The sequence below is a fragment of the Austrofundulus limnaeus genome, unplaced genomic scaffold (genome assembly GCF_001266775.1).
Source record: "Austrofundulus limnaeus strain Quisiro unplaced genomic scaffold, Austrofundulus_limnaeus-1.0 Scaffold133, whole genome shotgun sequence".
NCBI lineage: Eukaryota > Metazoa > Chordata > Actinopteri > Cyprinodontiformes > Rivulidae > Austrofundulus > Austrofundulus limnaeus.
In genome coordinates this window covers 703235-724053 of record NW_013952535.1, presented here as the reverse complement: position 1 = coordinate 724053, position 20819 = coordinate 703235, and the positions used below count along the sequence as shown (strand labels likewise).

Sequence of the window (20819 nt, the reverse complement as noted above, 5' to 3'; positions counted from 1 at the left end):
CCTGCTGAGGGTGTAGAGCTGGTCCAGTGTTCCACGACCAGGACGAAAACCACACTGCTCTTCCTGAATCCGAGGTTCGACTATCCGACGGATAGTTTCCCCTCTGTATCAAAGTAAACTCTCATTTATCTGTCTTATTTTGAACGTTATGGAAATTAGACATGGTGTTGCGCTGAGACATGTCCATTTTAACACACATGCAGACATAAAAACACACTCTGACATCTACATCTAATTCTCACTGGGAGACAAAGAGAAACAAATGTTGTGTTTAATCATGAAGGTGTTAAAGAAGACTACACAGACGTCAGAGGTCAAAGGTCAAATCCAAGGATTACAGATGTATTTAAAAACCTGACCTCACAGAGCTGAAGTTTATTAAAGCTGCAGGGATTAGGAGTAAAATGATCTTAAAGCGCTGCTTATTATCATAAAACTAATAGAAGATGAAACAGTTCAGAAATACAACAACAGCGTCACCCTGTGGAGGGTTTTATGAATTGATTTCTACAGTAACTCGTGTTTGTTTACATGCTGACATTTAAAAAGCTGACAAAAAGTCTCCAACCTGGGAAGGTCACTAAATGTTTTTGCAGAAGGGATAAAATATAAAAGGTCTTTTGATGTATTTGTGGCTTTTCCTCTCTTGTTTTACACAGTTTGTTTTTCTCAYTTGTCAGATTTCCTTCCAGCCTTTGTTGAAACGCTCCTCCTGCTGTTCTCATCACCTCTTCTCATTTATTCATAAAGGCCCTGCTCGGATTCTTGCCTCTGATTTGCCTCCAGTTCTCTCTTCAAACTCCTTTTGTTGTTCTTTTGTTTAGATAAAGAGTCATTGTGTGTTTTTATCTGTGTGTTGTTCACAGACTCCTGGTTTACTGAGACTTTCTCTGAGAAATGTCACATTCGCACCACGTCGCAGTTATTATGATGCTACATCAGCGTTTTTGGTGGTCTGAATATTGTTTAGCTTAGTTTTCCAGCTAACAGGAATCCTGTAAATTAAATATTATTTTTTGTCTTCAATCATCCATGTTTGTCCTTTTGTGCATGTAGATTTTTTTATTTGCTGCAATTATGATGCACTTCTTTTCTCTAATAAACCACATTATTGTCTGTCTGTCTGTCTGTCTGTCTGTCTGTCTGTCTGTCTGTCTGTCTGTCTGTCTATTAGGTTGGGCATAATCGTATCATGTGCAATTAATCATCAGAAAAACATTAATCGATTAGTTTTTGGCATCTATCTATCATCTCATGTTAAGACAGTAAAGTTATTTTCTCATTTATTTGTTTTTTTACTGGAATAAACAAAATTCTAATTCTAATTCTAATTCTAATTCTAATTATTATTATTATTATTATTATTATTATTATTATTATTATTAACAAAAAAACAGCTCAGAGCTGTGTGGCTGTATTTTGGTGCAGTGTTTTAGTTTGACCACCAGAGGGCGACAAATGCGCTTTTAAAAATGAGCGACATGAGCGACAGTTTTAGTCTTTTATTCTTGTTTTATAGCTGAGAATCGTTAAGTTAAATTTTTTTCTACCATTTCCAAACTGTAGAATTCCAGAAAATATCCATTTGTTTCTCAGAATTCGATCAAAATATGTTTTAAAAGTTTTCTTTTGTTTTTCTAGTTTTTTCAGTTGAACAGACTTTTCTGGGAAATGAGCCACAACGCTGAGGTCTGTACTCCTGATTTTTTTTTTTTTTTTTTKACACGTTCATGTCAAACACAAACTCCTCCCTTCAACCTTTAAACGTGTTGCTGCTCTGCAAACTTGTGAAAACAGGGCGGTGCTGTGAGCTGCTGCCGGGGGCAGACAGGGTTCTGCCCTGCTGCTCACCGGGGGGGGACTCCTGCTGCAGCTCAGTCGCTCCTGGAAAACTGTTCCTGCAGCAGCAGCAGCCGCAGCATGGAGGGAACCAAAGGAGAGGAGCGCTCAGCTGAACAGGCGGCCTCTTTATTTGGGACAGCCGAGATGGAGAGTCAGAGGAGCGCAGCTGCACGGAGGAAGAAGCGGATTAACATCTGTAAAATCATCTCTGGGGTAAGTTCTGCTCCAACACCAGCCTCTCTGCACAGCTCAGGTTCATTCACTGCTACAAAACTGGAAGAAACTCCTCGTAACCCTCACCAAAAAGAAGTAATGCTTGTCATTAAGTAAAGTACTTTTATCTACTAAGTAAATTAAGTAACATGAACTTTAAGTGCATCTAAAGTAAACTGATAGTATTACTTTTAGTTTAAAGTTAGTATATTTACTTTTTTTGGTCAGGGAAAACTTGCTCTGATTCCTTTTATTTAACTTTAAATTCATAAACTTAGCACAAAAAGTAAGAAAACTTGTGTTTTTGTAGAAATAATCTACAAAAACACAAGTTTTTGTGAACTTCTGCTATATTATTATTATTATTATTATTATTACCATATTTTGCAACTTCCTATTGCTGTAAAATGTGTATAAGGATTAAACGTGCTGTTTTCTTCTGATTTTTAAAATGCAAAGCTTAAAATTACTGAATTTAAAAAAATACAACACTTCTAAAAACATACAGTATATTTGTTTACATTTCTTTTCTATAAAGGAAATGAAATGTACCTTCAATTTGGACTTTGTGAATCATTTCAGCAGGACTAGATGGGTTTTTTTTTTTTGTAAATGGGATTAGACAACGATGAGTTACTGCAGCTTCACTTTCTGCTGAAACAAGATCACCGTGAGGTACCAAAGCCACAGCTTCATGTCAGCATTTTTCCCTCTGTTTGCTTTGCCTGTCATGAATCCACAGCTGTCACACAGCTGAGACCAGTGGAGCCAGCGTGAGCGTGGAAATGTGAGTGTTTTCACCCCGGTGCAAAGAGACCAAGGCCAGGAGAGGCTCTGCAGGTGGACCTGCACGCTGCATGTAGTTTCTGGGCCTCCCATACAGCTAATATATATATACAGCTATCTGGCACATAAATATGTTGGAGTAAACACTGAGGAGGATTAAGTGAGGACACTTGATCTGTTACGCTGCTCTGTCCATGTAAGACCCAGAAAAAGCTACAAATGTTCCCATTTTTTGATCGAAACGTAAGTTAAACAATATAAAATAGATTTATTTGACAGCTAAACTTTAGTGTAAAACATTCTAACACAAAAAGTAAGTAAAGTTTTATTAATAAAGCGCCTTTCACAGAAATATATTCACAAGGTGCTGTACAGCAGTATAAAATTGTGGAAAGAATAAAATGAAACAGAAAACATAATTACACATAAGCAACAAAAATGAAAACATCAAATCAAGAATTAATTTCTAAAAGAAGCACATGTTAAATAGTAAATGTTAAGGATTCTGGATAATAAAATGGATCCCCCTTTTTTTCCCCCAAACTTGTGGTTGTAAACATGGATTTCATCATGTGTAACATATAAACTGAGCTCATCTGACTGTCAAAAGTGTTCGTTTCTGTTTAAAGTTCAACTAGAAACCACAGGAACCAGATGTTGTCTTTTTGGCACAGCGGGAACACCAAAGAGCCAAAGTCTAGACAAAGCTGTGATGTGTTAGGATACAATTCTGTGTAACACGGATTAATCCACAACACCGACCTTAAAAGAAAAACTCACAACCAGGTTTGTTATTCAAAAGAGTTTGCAGGTTTTCTTTTATTTAAGTTCATTTTCACCTTTAGTGTAAAGAATCGAAGGCTTTCATAAACTGAGTCAGACTTGTAGGTTTTCACGAGACAGGTTGTTTACGTTCATCGCAGCCCTCTAAACACACGACGCTCGCCCTAAAATAAACCCCTCAGGTTTCCTGTCTGTTCGTATGTAAAGAGTTAAACCATCGTGAAGTTTTCGAGAGTCGACTCGTTTTAAGATAAACAACCCAGAATTAAACTCTTTCCCTGAGCCGAAAGAGCGCTCCATCTGCAACAGGTAAGATATTGTTTAAAACCAATTTCTAAACATCGGAACGATCGGTTTAAATTTTATTTTGAAACAATAAAAACTCAAATTTAAAGCTTTAAAGAGGCAGAAGACATTAATATATTGGAGATGAACATTTCTGTAACAGGATGCACTCAAAAAACACATTTGCTTTTCAAAGAGGAGACATAATTAAAGGGTTATTCCTGCAACTAAAGCACCTTTCAGTTACCTTTTTATATATATATTTTTTGGGAAAGGGCAAAAAGGACAAAAAACTTTCAGTTACTTTTAAAGCAAACATGAAAATTGCTTTAGGTTTACGCTGAGTGGATCCAGTTAATGTAACTTGGTTAAGTTCAGAGTTGTAAAGTAACTAAGTACAAATACTTTGTTACTGTACTTAATTTGAAATTTTAGTTATCTGTACTGTATTTGACTTATTATTTTTCAGCGTACTTTTTACTTTTACTCATTACATTTTTCCACAATTATCTGTACTTTCTACTCCTTACATTTTTTAAAAAGGTAAGAAGTAGAAAGTCATTACTCCTATTTTACTCCAAGTTGTTATTGAAAAAAATACTATCCTGATAAATTGTGTCTCCTGGATAGAGTGAATTAAACTGTGGTTGAATGAGAAGTATAAATATATATACCACTCTGAAACTGAATAACTTTGTACACAACCCATCACAGCTGCACGCTGTTAGAAAATATGTTTTTTGGAGAAGTCACCTCCCAATAAATGTCATTTTGGAAAATCTAACTGCTCACTTTTACTCAGTACTTTTACTTTTAATACTTAAGTAGATTTTGTGTCAAAAATGTACTTTTGATGTAAGTACAAAAATTATCAGATACTTTACGACTTTTACTCAAGTAAAATTTTTTAAAGAAGACTAACTTTTACCAAAGTATTTTTATGATAAGATACTTGTAGTTTTTACTCAAGTATCACTTTGAGGTACTTTATACAACACTGGTTAAGTTAATCCAGCACATCTGTTTTTGTGAGTTTAGTTGACTGAACTGAGGAAATGTTTGATTAGTGAGGTTCGATGAAAGCGAAATGACCAAACAACTTTACACGTTGCCTAAATAAGCTTCCAGAAAATAAAAAAATTAATAGTTTGAGTAGTTCCGGGAGTATGGGGTACCGGGCCCTTTGATACGGGCTGTCAGGTCCTTGTACGACCAGTGTCAGAGTCTGGTCCACATTGCCGGCAGTAAGTCGGGCTCGTTTCCGGTGAGAGTTGGACTCCACCAAGGCTGCCCTTTGTCACCGATTCTGTTCATTACTTTCATGGACAGAATTTCTAGGCGCAGCCGAGGTGTTGAGGGGATCCGTTTTGGTGGCCTTAGGATCGCATCTCTGCTTTTTGCGGATGATGTGGTCCTGTTGGCTTCATCGGAACGAGATCTGCAGCTCTCGCTGGAGCGGTTCGCGGCCGGGAAGAGGCTCAGTGCCCCCAAATCCGAGGCCATGGTCTTGAGCTGGAAAAGGGTAGAGTGCCTTCTCCGGGTCAGGGGGGTCGTCCTGCCTCAAGTGGAGGAGTTTAAGTATCTGGGGATCTTGTTCACGAATGGGGGAAGAAGGGAGCGGGAGATCGACAGGCGGATTGGCGCAGCGTCTGCTGTAAAGCGGGCGYTGTACCGGTCCGTCGTGGTGAAGAGAGAGCTGAGTCAGAAAGCGAAGCTCTCGATTTACCGGTCGATCTACGTTCCTACCCTCATCTATGGTCATGAGCTTTGGGTCATGACTGAAAGAACGAGGTCCCGGATACAAGCGGCCGAAATGAGTTTCCTCCGCAGGGTGGCTGGGCTCTCCCTTAGAGATAGGGTGAGAAGCTCGGTCATCCGGGAGGGACTCAGAGTAGAGCCGCTGCTCCTCCACGTTGAGAGGAGCCAGATGAGGTGGCTCGGGCATCTGGTAAGGATGCCTCCTGGACGCCTCCCTGGTGAGGTGTTCCGGGCACGTCCCACCGGGAGGAGGCCCTGAGGAAGACCCAGGACACGCTGGAGGGACTATGTCTCTCGGCTGGCCTGGGAACGCCCTGGAGTTCCCCCGGAGGAGCTGGAAGAAGTGGCTGGGGAGAGGGAGGTCTGGGCCTCCCTTCTGAAGCTGCTGCCCCCGCGACCCGACCCCGGATAGGCGGAAGAAAATGGATGGATGGATGGTTTGAAATGCGTTAACTTCGTAAGATTAAAAAAAGTCGTATTTGTGCCTTTCAAAATAAAATGAAGGCATTGTTTTTGTTTCTAAGAGAAAATTAGAACTTGTAACGAGTACACATAAAGTGACTTTTCAACCTGAGGGTTGATGAAATGATGGAAAATTCACACAAATTAAGTTTGTTGTAAACAATATTTAAAGTCCAGCTGTTTACGTACTAAAGGCAGCTTTTAGGAGTTATCAGTCACAGCTGGACCACCCCCACTCCCACCTTGATGTAAACTGTTTTCAGAGGCAGTTTCCTTTGAAACGCCCCTCTAATTACAAATCTGCGAGCAGACACGAACTCAGCAGAGCTTTGATTGGTTTTTCACAGATGAGGATGTGGGGGGATCCGCAGCACATCACCCACCGCCGTCTTGAGTTTCAGTCAAAGCCTAAAATCTTGTATGATTTTCAGATCAGAGTTGTGTTTGTTGTGAACGACTCTGTAAAACTGACCGAGCCTCGTTTGTGTTGCGAATGTTGATCAGCTGCGGCGGCCATCTTGAATTTACATTTAAAATGTTTGAGGTTCCTCTTACATCATACAGCTGCTGACATCTTTAGGCTTCAGAGAGTGGAGACTGAACCAACTTTATTGTAATGAATTACGGAGGTTTTTTTGGGGGTTTTTCGGCCTGAAGATAAATAAGTTGCTAGTTGATAAATTATGTGATGAACTGTTATTTTTTTGTTAAAAATGTAGATCCTGCTGCTGGTCTTGCTGATCGTCCTGCTGGCTGTAGTGATTTCAGTGAAGACGAAGGACACAGGTAAGTTTACTGGTCTGTGCAGCCATTTAAAAAAAACTGTTTTACAGAATAAGCCATCGTTTCAAAACCATGGGAGGGTTTATAATTCAGTTTTACCTTTAAATATAAAAGGATATGTCATGTAAAATCCACATTTTTAGACATTAAATGGATTTTGTTGTGAACCTTGAAGCTTTAGGAGGCAGAAAAGTTGAATTTAGTCTTTTCAACCCTTCACTTTTCTCTGTTTTTTATGACATTTCTGAACTATTACACCAATTTATTTGTGACGGAGCTGCTAAATAAGGTCTGGACTTACCAACTACAATCTCCTCTGGTTCTGGGTCAGACTCTGGTTCTGGGTCAGACTCTGGTTCTGGGTCAGACTCTGGCTGCAACACATAAGGCTGGATGAACAAGTCTTCCCTTGTTGACATCTTTTAATTCATTTAATAATGTTTCTGCGCAGCTATATAGTCATAAACCCTTCTATCAAACTAGAATGGACTGCTCTGAAAGCTGGAGGGGGGGCGGAGCTTGAAGCACCTCGTTAGGATTTAAAGAGACAGCATCAAAACGAGTTGATCTGAGACACATCTCAGAAAAATAAGTGAAAGAGGGGCTTGTGGAGTTACAATAAGGAGGGATTCAGATGAAAGCATTGCAGTTCCACTCTGAAGGATTTAAAAGCATCATATGTCTGTTAAAGTAAAACTTTAATCACCCCAGGTCCTGCAGCTAAAAACACTCTAATGACACAGCTGTGAATCTTTTATATTACCTCATTTTTACCAGTTTTAGATGCACATACTGTAGTTTGTAAAGTTCCACCCACCTTTGACTTTATAATTAGAGCTTCTATTTTGTCTTTTGTTTTCTTTTTGTGTTCCTTTAAAGCTAGCTGATCACATTAACTGTTCAAGTTCTCTAAATCTTACTCAACTAATATTCACAAACTCCTCTAACTAATGAATCCCACAAACAGCTGCTGAAACTTTCTGACATCATTTCATCAAGTCAACAAACCAGAGCACTGGCTCGCCCTCACACATACTGACCATTTCAGCTCTGTGACTACCTCCACGCTGCTTCAGTCCTTACATGAATATTACCAGGACAGGACAAGGCTGGTTTTATAAAACCTAAAAACAACAAAGTGACCAACTTTAAGTCCTACACGAGGAGAGCTGTTTGTTTACTTTGTTTGTTTGTGTGAAGCTAAAACAAGAAACCTGCACGGCAAAATGATCACATTCCAAATACTTTCTATTGGTCTTCGTATAATACGAAGTAGAATTAAACATTTATTTTTTTAGCAAACATCAACTTTACACCCAATTATTAGAGAGAAAATCAGATGCTTTGTGCCAAAGATGATGTCATGAAAATGGGTAAACAAACCCTAATTTTCTATTTACTTTTGGATTTCTGTTCCAGTCTTTGTTCTTCTGAGACTTCAGTGTTAACATTCCAGGCAGCAGCATGTTTGTTTTTCTTCTTTTAGGTTTAATGCATGAACTGTGATTACTTTGGCTATTACAGCGTGAGAGCAGCTACTTTGTTACGTTTGGAGCATTTATTCGTTTAAGGTTGTTATCTCTCTTTTTTTTCTCAGTAGTGTGTGGTTAGTGGGTGAAATAATAATCAAAGTACCACGGCGGCATTGTGGAGCTACAAAAGTGCCTTGTTATTGGAAAAAGTAGGTAATGATCCTGCCAAAGCCCCACAACAGATTGTGTGGAAACTCAAAACAGGGAGTATTTAAGGAAGGACTGGAGGTGGGTCAGATTACTGAGGAGCTAGAGGTGAAAGTCTCGAGTTAACCCTTAACTTTCTGTGTTGTCGCTGCAATTTGTGTCAGAAAAACCTTTTTTTTTCCTCATGAGACAGGAATGTTTTCGGCATTCCCTCTGGTTAAACGTAGGCAGCAGCATCAGTATGCTGTTTGTTGGAAAGTGCCATGCTAAAAACACCCCTCTTTGGTTTTTCTGGGACAGCCGTGGTGAATGTGGGCAGCTGTCTCCAGGGCGGGGTGCTCCCTCTGCTGTGGTACGCTTCCTGCCCAGTCGACATGAAAGCCACATGGGAAGAATATGTCTTGAGTTTTTTCTCTCTCCCCCCAGACTCTTGTTTACTTGTTATTCAGGACCGTGCATCTTTCATAATACTGTCATGATGCAGTTTATTTGGCATTTGAAAATACATTTCCTCAAAGGTATTTTTAATCTGAAAAGAGCTTCACGGAGTGAGAACTGATGTTGAGAGCTCAGCAGTTAGGTTTCACTTTCACTTTCACCCGAGAGCCTGCAGGAGTCGTGGGCGGGGTGTGTGGGGAGGGGGTGCGCTCTGCCATGAGGAAGTTCGGCTTAAAGACACGTCCCAGGAGCGTTTCTGGTCCCAAAAGTTGTTTCTGGTCCCCACCTGTCGTTTTGCTCCTCAGCATGGCTTCATAAAAACGCTGCAGGATTTCTCAAACATGCATGAATGAGTCAAAGCAAGGCTTTGGGTGTGTTTTTTATGAGAGGATAACAATGGCTGTGTCCAAAACGACAGGCCGGGTCCTCCGGAGGACCCAGACTACCCTGTCGAGGCGGGCCGGGTCCTTGGTAGACCGGGAAGACCGGAAACAAAGAGGCTGTGAATTTGGACGGTCTAGCCTCCCCTCCACCCCGGCGTACGTCATGTCACCTAGCAACTATGACGATGCTAAACAGCAGCAAAAATAGATCAAAATTAGAAAAATATAAATATATTAGCATTATTAATATCACAAAACAATAAAATTAACTTAAAGGTAACATTTGAAGAACTAATTGACCCGCTGTAGGTGCATGTTTATTTCGCGTTTTTTTATGATAAAAATAATATTTAAAAACACGTTTATACAAATGATAAAAGTATTAGAATTGCAACCGCTAAAATTTTTTAATTTTTATATCGCCATATTTTTTAAATTTAAAACGTATTCTTTTCTCTCGCTTCGTCCGCCATTACTAGCATAAAAAAATCTCCGGTCGGGCCGCAATGCATTATGGGATACGCTGGGCCGGGAAGGATCCATCGGACCTGTCCTTCAAATCGGGGAAAAGGAAGGATGTATTTGTCGGCCGCATCGGAGGAGTCTTCGGTTTGGGACGTCCTTCGTCGCGGCGCTGTGACGTATGCGGCCGACGAATTCGGCATTCGGAGGACCCGGCTTGCCGTTTTGGACACAACCAATATGATATAAAACTCAAAAAAGTTGATTTTACGTGATATTGCCCCTTTAAGCCACCTGATATTTTGGTGGAAACCTCAAAAATCAAACCAACTTTTAGCTGCCTTCTTGAACCATTTGGTGCAAATTAAAACAGGTGAAAGTCTCTTTGTTGAAGTTTATAGAAAACCTACTCACCACTCACTGAAATGTAAACTATTATTATCAGAACTCTGAGGATAAACCTAGGAGAAGGAGCACAAACGTACCATGAACCCACCTCTAACCTGCACATACCTGAACTGGGCTTTTGTCAAGACGGATAAGAAATCTGGAAACCGCTCAATGGAAATGGATAAAACACTCAAACATCTGAGTGGTGTGGGTTCGGTCCAGTGCAGCAGAAAGAGTTCAGACCTTTTGTGCAAAAGCAACTGAGCCACACTAATGTTCTGCTACGTCTCAAAAAGAAGAGGCTCCACTTTAAAGACAGCAACATACACAGTCCTGAACAGAGAAGACTGCTGGTTGGAGAGGAGTCCGGCACTGTAAACAGTCAAAAACTCCCACATGAACCAGAGGTCGGTCTCAGGTTTCAACAGTCCACACGCTGCAGACTTTATGATGGTTTCACAATTCACACCCTGAAATGTGACATCAACATGTTGGGTTTGTTCTTCATGATTCTTTAATTGTTGCAACAACAGAACCCTGAAACACCCAAAGCATCATCAGAACTGAAGAAGCCTTCAGATGGAAGATGGATGTTTTCAAGAAGCACAAAAAAAGTGAAACTGAGTTTATTCAAACAATCATGGCTGAACAATCCCATTTAATCAGTTACAACACTGGTGGGCACAGCTAACCAAAACATTAGGTTCACTAACCACTAATCCACTAAACAAGAGCTAACGCTAATCTGTTAATTTTCTATAAGGTGGGTAGGATCACCTGTGGCAAATCAGCCAATCCAAACATTTTATTTTTATTTTATTTAAGCTTTATTTCAACAGGCAAAACATTAAGAGCAGTTTCTTATTTACAATGTTGGCCTGAGAGTGCAGAAATACTTAAAACACTTAAAAATGGGAAGATGGGGAAGGGGAAACAACAAACAGTACATAAAACATATCAAATGAACGGTGCATTCATTCTTTAAAACAACTAAAAAACGTGTAGCTCTGTCTAACTTGTGACACTTCTAGTTGAACCTTTTCAGAATAAAAGCATTTCTTTGATCGAATTTGCATTTTTATAAATACAGTTTGAAGTTAGTCAAATTGCAAATACTTTCTCTACCATATTTGGAACGTAGTGGTAATTAAATATTGTTAAATGTAATTGATTTATTTTAGATTTTATTTCTTCTGCTCTTAGTTTGAAGTTTAGCTGCTAACGACGCTACATGCTACACACCTGGCATGTCCAGCACTGCTTGTAAGAGGAGATAATTTTTGGTTAATTCAGGTTAAATGACATAAAAATAGAAGTTTAACGCTATTAGCAGGTTACGAAACTTTTCCCATCATTAAAGAATTACTTTATCAGCTGAAAACTGTCTGACAAATTTACTCAAACGTCACTCTTCGGCTCCGGGAACATGAGAGTTTGGAGCGTTTAAACTGTTCTTAAATAACTTTATTTATCAGAAAAAAAATGTGTCATCAAACTGAGACAAACTGACTAATGTATGAATCAAAGTTCAGTCCTTGAGATGATGAGAGAGTGAGCTTTAATCAGTGCATAAACAATGTTTTATTACTGCTTTATAAATGACTGTTAATCCTTTATAAAATGTTCAGTTATTATTAAATCCTGTATAAGTTATATTGCAAATGTTACAACTCAGCTCAGAGTTTCTCACCAGTTATTTTAATTTTTTCTGACAGATTCCTGGAAGGTTGAAGACTTTAAGGAAATTCATCAGAAGCAGTGTCCCCCTGGGTAATAATAACATTTTTACAAAATAAAAAAAATTAAAGATCACATGTTTTATCATGGGTTATCTGCTCTTCTGGGAGAAATCAAGTAAAAGCTGAGAGTTCAGCTTTTTGTCCTGCAGCTGTTTGGAGCTGAAGCTATAATTCAGCCTTAAAGTGTGAGCAGGAAGAAAAGAAGTGATGTTTTTACGTCTGTGTGACAGTTTAGTCTGTCTTCTTTGTGTTTTAAACGTGTGTAACTAACTTTGACACTTGTTTTCTTTCCGATGGTGTCATTTTCTAAGAAAAAAGTGTCTGTGTCTATGGAAACTGGGCTAATGACTGACTAATCAGGCATGTGTTTGTTAGTACATTGTGTGTGTTTGTTAGTAGAGTGTGTGTTTGCATGTGTGTGTGTGTGTGTCGCAGCTTTGGTCAGGGAGTGTCGTAAATCCAGACAGACTCATCACACAGTGAGAAGGAAAATAATGTGGCTGTTTTTTTTTTATTTAAAACCATAAAAAAAGGTTGGTGCTTTTATTTTGTATTTTTTCTAATTCGTTGCTCCTTCAGCTGGGTTTGATTTTATTATTTCTTGTAGTAGACCACAGATATTTTTCTGCTTAGTTTGGGTTTTACTTATTTGGAAACTGCTGATTGCAAAAATTTTATACAATTTCCCAACAAAAAGGAGTTACCACATGGATTTCATCTTTAAACGTATGAACCACTGAAAAGACAAAACTGATGTCATTTAGATTCATTATAAGGAGGCTGAAATTTGCAGCTGAATAACCATTCATGTTTGCTGTATAAAACGTATTATAGATTTAAAAAGGAAATTACATCCTAGCAGAATATTAAAACATCCTGTTTAGATCCTTCACATCATGAGGCCAGTAAATCTGTAAAACTGAAACTGTTGCATAACCATCATAAATGTGATGAAGACTAAAATGAGCTCAGGTTTGGGCAGAATAAGACATGTTGAGTGTGACTGTCTCAACATGTTTACCTTCAGCTCGTTGGTTCAGAGTTAGGCTTTGTCCTTCATAGTTGGCTTATTTCTAAACTTTCTGTCAGAACTTTATGGCTTTTTCCTCACTTCAAGGGCTGCAGCCGACGTCGGACGCATTTGTCGGACGCTTACGTCGTCGCCCCGCGCTGTAGGCTGTCCCGTTCGTACTCATGCGGCCAACAAAACCCTGAAAACTTATACATCTGAGTATCCTACACAGCTGACGGTATCCCAGAATTCATTGCGCCGTTGGCAAATTAAATACTTAAAAACAAATATGGCAAAGTTTTTTTACTTTATTTTATGGAGTTTGGAACTGTATCACATAAGTATACATCTTCTGTAGACTAGACCACCCCGTTTCACAGCCAACATGCAGCCAACAGGAGCGGCCCACGTTGGCCAAAGTCGCCGTCATGAATTGAGACGGCCTAAATTAAATCTGCTGCCAACTGTCAGCAACATAGATTACCTAATCTTGTCCTCTCTGAACCAGAACCGTTGAGTTAACTGTAAACAACAACCCTTAACTTTTATTAATGAGACGTCTTTTCCTGTCCAGTTTTTCCAGGTCTCCTCTCATCCTGATCTCCTTTGACGGTTTCCGGTCAGAATATCTAAGAGAACACAAGGAGCACCTTCCTGTCTTCAGCAGGATCCGTAAGACAGAAAAGTGTTTGACGCCTCGGGTCTCTGAGGGGTTTTTAACCCCGGAATCTGAATGTCACTTTTTATCACTGTGCTGCAGGAAACGTTGGAACAACGGCGCCGTACATCAGACCTGTTTATCCCACAAAAACATTCCCCAACCACTACAGCATCGTGACTGTGAGTGTTTTCAGACAAGCTAGGCACCGCCAACAAACAATACCTGAGCGCTACCTGGTATTTCCTGCATAGAGACGGTGTTTTAACACTTCCTCTTAAAACGCTGACTATGACCGACTAAATAAACAAATAAAACAGAAATACTATTAAAAGGAAAAGTAAGACGGTTTTACTCACTGATGAGTTGTGGTGAGTAGCTGCCATCTTGAATTCTGAGCTTTCCAACAAGAAATTCCCACTAGAGGGGCGTTCCTGTTTAAACCAAAAACTTGTAATGGGAAATTCCTACTTCCCAGTAAAATTGGGCTTCAGCAAAAGTATTTGTCGAAAAATGCAGTGAAATGGAGATTTTCTACTACATTTGAACCCTGTGTACCTCCATCTAGTGGTGGGATGCCATCATTTTAATGGAAAAATAATCAACTTGCATTGTGGGAGATATAGTTTATGTTCAACGCCGGCTTTAAAACATTGATTCATCTTTTGAAAGTCTTGCAGGCCACATAAAATGCCATGGTGGGCCACATTTGTGTCTCTTTGATTAGTGTTCAGTTTCAGTTTAATTCATAAAAATATAAATATTGAAGACATTTACTGTATGTAAATGTGCAAAAGCTAATTTTCATCTTCAACTAAAAGCTCGGTTATCTTGATAAGAGTTTTTATCACAGGATTATGAGTCAGAGAAGTTAAAAACTGTCATATAAACTTTACTGTACAGCTAAATTTTCAAAGAGTGTTAACAAATGATCATACAAGTAAAATATTTTGATACTATGGAAACAAAAAGTAGTTTTATACCTAAAGCACAAACCTTTAAACAATTACTTTCCAACTCTGTTGTTAGTTTTAACTGAAGGGCTTTCTTTTTATTCTCGCCCACAGTGACTCATCTTCTTTCCACAGTTAATGCTCTGTTTGAGGCCTAATAGCTTACATGTGCACAGAAACAAAAAAACATCCCGTCGAAAACTTAACTCAGTAAATTCCTCTTCTGTTGTCTGAAAACAAAACCTGCAATTTAAATAAACTTTTCTGGGTACCAGCAAGGTTTAAGAAAAGCACCTATAAGAGTGTTTGTAATGGACTTTGTGGAACCAAGAAGAGGTTAAAAAGCTAAAAGTGTGGCCTGTCTGTATATTTATTACTTCTTGTGACACTGAATTTATCCAGCCTCTAACTCCTGCAGGGTCTTTATCCAGAGTCTCATGGGATCGTGGGCAACAATATGTACGATGTGAGCCAAAACGCCTTCTTCAGCTTAAAAACCGATGAGAAATTCAACCCGCTGTGGTACCAGGGAGAACCAGTAAGTGGATCTGTGTGAACGCAGCACCAAAACCAGCACTTACATTAAAAAAAACACTTGTTGTCTTCCCAAGTCATGTTGTAATTTTCTCTCCCAGTTATGAGTTTCTTGTTATAATTATAGACTTGGGTCATGTTTCAGTGACAGCTTCCTAAATCTCATCCCTCTACTGGAGGAAGCTGGGCTTTTTTCGCAGGTTTATCCTGCAGCCGAGCAGCCAAATGTGTTTCCAGGAAAGTTCAAAGAGATAGACGACTGCAGATGTTTATCGTGCCGGGCTGAATTTTTCTCTGATGGATTGCAACCAAATTCCAAAAATGCATCTGGCAAGAAATGCTTACAGCCCTGCCGCATAAATAGAATAATTTAAGCTTTAGATTGGTCTAATGGATATGGATGTAGACAGATTACACTTACAGGGATTATCCTAATGGACTGTCTGCTGCAGCTCTTTCGTGATTGATCACAAGCCTTAAAGGGATAATCTGATCATTTTGGAAGCCATACTGTAGTTACAAAAAAGTACCTTATCAGCTGTAACATCATGAAGTGTGGAGAAAAGTGTTTTAGTTCAGATCTTTAACCCTCAATTTAAAGATTGTGAACAAATACTATCTTACCTGTTGTAGGTAGAAATTTGAAGAGATTCAGTTGTGATCTCCACTTGTGACGTTGTGCATAATATTTACGTACATTATCTGCCGTTCTTTCAAATGATTGGACAATTGGCGTAAAATCTGTATAAGTAGTAATATTAACACCGTATGTGTGACTGACTACAGTAGAGCGTTATATGAGGCTAGCATGGGTGCTATGAGTAAAGCTAGCAGTAGGCTACAGTAAAACAATAAGGTTGTTGTAACTGTTTATCAACAGAAATTGCAGGGATAGTATCCGGGTGGTCCAGTGTTGGTCTTTTACCTCCTAATGTTTGAAGTTAAGTCTTTGGTTGCACTTTTTTCCCAATCAAATTCAGCTCATCCCATCGCTCCAATCCAGCTGTTAGCTAGCATCTTAGCTTAGGAAAAGTGACAAAAATTACTCCTTTCATGATGGCTGTATCCTGAATCACTGTTACAAGAACTGTAGCACAATGTTTTGTGGTCCTCCCGGTGGAGTTTGATGCTGTTTTCAAGAATTAAGCTTGAACACAGCTAACTCTGCGCGCTGTGATTGAAACCAGTGGAGCCGCTAACAGAGTTTGTACGCGCACCGGTGTCGAGTGGACGTAGTCATGTCATTAGTTTATGCAAAATCTCATTTATGAGTCTTTATTTCATCATCAGTTTGACATTATGAGAGTATGGGTGTATGTAAGAACAAATAACAGCGGCAGCTAGCTGTAGCACTTTCCCTGCAGCAGAAATATTATATTTGTCATCCAGGCTGGGCTAATAGTGAGTCAAATATTAGATTTCTAAACCATTTTTCAGACCCATACGGTTTTTTACATTAAGAGTTGTTTGAAGATGTCCACTTTGGTCTTACTTTCATTCAGACGTGCTGATAGCTCATCAATCTGGGCAGAATTTTTCCAAACTGAGTTCATTAAAAGAACCATCTACAGCAGGATATTATAATCTTTCCACAGAATCTCACTTCTGCACATCTGAACCGCCATTAAGGAACAAGATGTTTATTCTCCCCCTCATCTTTCCTCATCTTAGTTCCTTTTTTTAAACTTTCTGTTCCTCCTTCAGGTCTGGATCACCGCCATGCGGCAAAAGCTAAAAACAGCCACTTATTTCTGGCCAGGTTCTGACGTCCTCATTAATGGCAGCCATCCAAACATCTACAAGAAGTATAACCGGTAAGAGTGACAAACAACGTCTCACTTGTGCTTTCAAATGTAACTATATGGTGCAATTCATCACAGCATCAATCCCTTCTAACTGAAGTGTTTGTGTGTGTATTTGTGTGTTTGTGTGTATTTAGGAGTGTCTCATTTGAATCCAGAGTGTCGACACTGTTTGAGTGGCTGGAGTTACCCGAAAGCCAAAGGTTCTGCCTTTTCTTTATTATAAATACAGAAATGAAGAACTCATGAATAAACTTCCGTGTTTCTGATTTTAGACCCGACTTTTACACTTTGTACCTGGAGGAGCCTGACACTTCAGGACATAGACACGGCCCCAACAGTCCACAGGTGAGTTATTCACTGAACCTGCAGACGAAGGCAGGTTGTTTATTATTCAGAATAACTGACAGGGTAAAAAAAGAAATGTGGAGAGTATATCAGCAGCATTTTCTATGGAAAACTACTAAAACTAAAGCATCCAGTCAGTCCACTGACAATAACTTTATTTTATTTTTATTTGGACATCTAGTTTTAAACTGAAATCATCAAAGGGATTGTTGTTTGGTCAAATTTCTAATATAATGTTATTCACAATCTAATGTGATGTCACACTTAGATTATCTGTTTGCACTCAGCTTCTACCAGGTGTACTTTGATCCAAGGAATAAAATTATGGAACAACCTAGAAAGTAATGTTAAAAATGTCAGATCAAACCAGGTTTGGATTTTCACAAATTCTGCCTGTATCGTCTCCAAAATCCATTCAATATCTCCAACCCAACAAAAAAAAGTTGTATCATCTAAAACACACTTCAAAAGCCCCGACACACTAACCAGATTATACACATATAAAATAAACAACTGTGGTCCAAGCACAGAACCCTGAGGAACTCCACATGTAATATTACAGAATTAAGATCTTACGAAATGTTTCCTATTTTTCAAATTACATACCCACTGTAGTGCTAATCTGCTAATGCCATATTTGTTCAACTTTTCGAGGGGAAAGGTGAAGTCAGTAGTGTTGAAAACCTTCTTCAAATCAACAGAAACGCTAATTTGTACAGACTGCACACGTTAATCTTCAATTATTTAAACAAACATGGCTTGAATCATGGAAGTAATTTTGTCTCTTTATACCCATAAACATGATAAATCTCCTCAGAGAGTTTTTGCTCCTTCAGGTGATTTCAGCTTTGAAGGATGTGAACAGAATTATGGGGACGATCCTGAGCGGCCTCAAAGCAAGAGAGCTCCACCGATGTGTCAACGTAATGATCGTGTCTGACCACGGTGAGATAAACGCATTTTTATAGTTTTTTTTCCTGTTTGTTTGTTTTTTTCCCACCATTGTTGCCAGATAGGAAATGACAAAATAACTCAATATTGCTTTTCACATTATTGTTTTTGACCAAAACCATCAGTATGTGCTGAGTGAGGGTTCGCTCAGTGAGGGAGGTGGGGTAAGATGAGGTGTTGTGATTGGTGCACAGAAAAGGAGGCGGAGCTGCAAGCCTAGCCAGTGCACTCTGGCTGGTTGGATCAGACGTTTTTATAGTATGGGGGTGGTCACACGATTGAAAACAAGGGTTATTTTTGATGCATAGAAATACCAAAACTAGCTCATATTTGGGCTTTTTAAAGACTATCATATATTGTATAGACCCCAGTACTATCATTTAAAACGTAGGAATATTATATATCTTGCAACCTGGTTTCCAAAGCAGTTCTATGCATCTTATTTAAATCTCAGTGGTTTCACACCACTGAGGCATATCATCTTTATATACCATGTGCACCAGTGAAGCAACTCATTATGGTCTTTTGATGTTCAGTTCAGTTGATTTACTGCACCTGATACAGAGGAAAACTACAGACCAGAGGCTGTAATGAAAAAAACAAACTGTAGACCATAAGTTCAACCTTGTAATTATGACAAAGATGAGTGTTTTGAAGTGTGTGTGGCCGGGGCGATGCCCAGCAGAGATCAACAAAAACATCCCTGCCTATAGAAGAAGTATGTTTGAACTCACTGCAGTAGTTTTTTTTTCTGCTGTTTGTCATGAAGCACCAGAAACCAAAGTGCGGTTCACACGTCACACCCAAAACTCTCTCAGCAGATGTGGAGCTGGAAACGTGAAAATCCAAATCACTTTCTGAGAATCCCGAGAATTCCTTCGAGGAATGTTCGGCCTTTGATTCATTTTGGTTTTAAATACGAATTTAACTCATAGCATCATGAAGATAGATGAATGAAACATATCTGGTGCTTCCTTGCTGAATATGACACCTTCAACTTTTTTTGTTGTTGTTGTCGACAATTTGCATGACACTCTATTGCAGTGGTTCCCAAAGTTAGGGTCAGGATCCACTGTGGGGTCCCGAAACATCCAGGTGTGGTCCTGAAAGGATTTTCTTAATTAATTACTGGTGTTGCATCAATACATGTGTCTATACAGATTTTTAAAATTGATTTTATCAACTTGTCTTCTGTGTTGAAGGATCAGTGGATCTGTGTTCGACTACTCCACCTAGGCTGCATTGTGGAGCACAGATCCACTGAGAAATTTGCTGTTTCAGCAACATTAAATTTAAAAACTGTACTTTTCAGGTTAAACAAATGCTCATAATTCATTTCAATAAACGACAAGTTAAGAAGGGCATGGACTTTTTTCTTTTTTGTATCGAAAAAAATATCAAACTGTTAGACTAACGAATCAAACCGAATCGGGAATTTTCTGTATCGTTGCACCCCATTAATTACATTTAAAAACTACTACTAAGCTCAGTTTTTGTCTTAGTTGTTACAAAACAGTGAGGTTAGTGTATTTAAAATGGATAAAAATAACACAATGTATATGTGTGTTGTGCTCGTTTATTTGACTTGTTTATTTTGTGTCCTTTTTGTCTTTACACAGGGATGGAGGAGGCGTCCTGTGAACGAGGAGAGTTTGTGTCAAACTACCAAGAAAACACGTCTGACTTCAACATCATCCAGGGCCCAGCTGCTTGCATCAGACCCAAACGCCTCCCGGAGGAATACTTCTCCTGTGAGTTCACGTCTGCAAAAACCTGCTTTCCATCCTCACACCTTTTTAAAACCCCACAGAGTGTCTAACCTCCTCTTTTTTCTTCTTTCCTCAGTCGACTACGAAGGTTTGGTGAAGAACCTGTCGGTATGTGAGCTATTCCAAAACTGACTTTTTGTGTTGACAAGGAGAATGAAGAATTTTCTGCTTGCTCGGCTTCGTGACAAACAATCCAGTCCTCCCTCTGCTCTGTGTCTGTTCTGAAGTGCAGGAAACCGGACCAAGCGATGAGGCCGTACCTCAAAGAAAACCTCCCCAAAAGGATGCACTTCGCTAACAACAAGCGCATCGAGAGAGGTCACCTGTACCTGAGGTCCGGCTGGCAGGCAGCGCTGTGAGTGGCTCATCAGTTCTCCAGATTGTGTCGTTGACTTAATGTTTGGAAAGATAACACTGATAACGTATTACAGCAAAAAAATCACGCTGCTGAGAAGAACCATTGTTGAGATATTCATAGGTGAAGAAACAGGAAGTGATGTCAAAGGGGAATGTCAGCATGTAAGCACAGAGTTATGGTGCGTTCACACCGAACGTGATTTCAGCATCAGGAGCATCAGGTTTACATGCAAAGTCTATGGTGGACGCGCTTCAAGCAACGTCGGGAAGTGCTGCGGCGCCTCAAGCGCGATTAGAGCAGCACGATTTGAACGATTTGAACGATCTGAGCGTTCGACGCACTGAGGCGCAAATCGCTGAAGTTAGAAAATCTGAAGTTTTGCAGCTCGACGCACCGCGCCAACCAATCAGAGAGACTCCACTGTGTGACGT

General features: G+C 39.5%; 1 protein-coding gene across 1 annotated transcript in view; it reads left to right on the top strand.

The window, feature by feature from the left end:
- Window positions 1-1719: 1719 nt before the first annotated feature.
- enpp1 (ectonucleotide pyrophosphatase/phosphodiesterase 1) overlaps window positions 1720-20819 on the top strand; it is a gene marked incomplete at its 3' end in the record, with an annotated part of 28894 nt that continues 9794 nt past the window's right edge. Inside the window, 13 exon segments of the mRNA XM_014015728.1 lie at window positions 1720-2055; window positions 6849-6915; window positions 11980-12034; window positions 13590-13687; window positions 13776-13855; window positions 15045-15164; window positions 16865-16974; window positions 17100-17165; window positions 17238-17310; window positions 18147-18255; window positions 19881-20012; window positions 20107-20138; window positions 20258-20385. Of these exon segments, the coding sequence (XP_013871182.1) occupies window positions 1921-2055; window positions 6849-6915; window positions 11980-12034; window positions 13590-13687; window positions 13776-13855; window positions 15045-15164; window positions 16865-16974; window positions 17100-17165; window positions 17238-17310; window positions 18147-18255; window positions 19881-20012; window positions 20107-20138; window positions 20258-20385 (1205 nt within the window). The 5' untranslated portion in view covers window positions 1720-1920.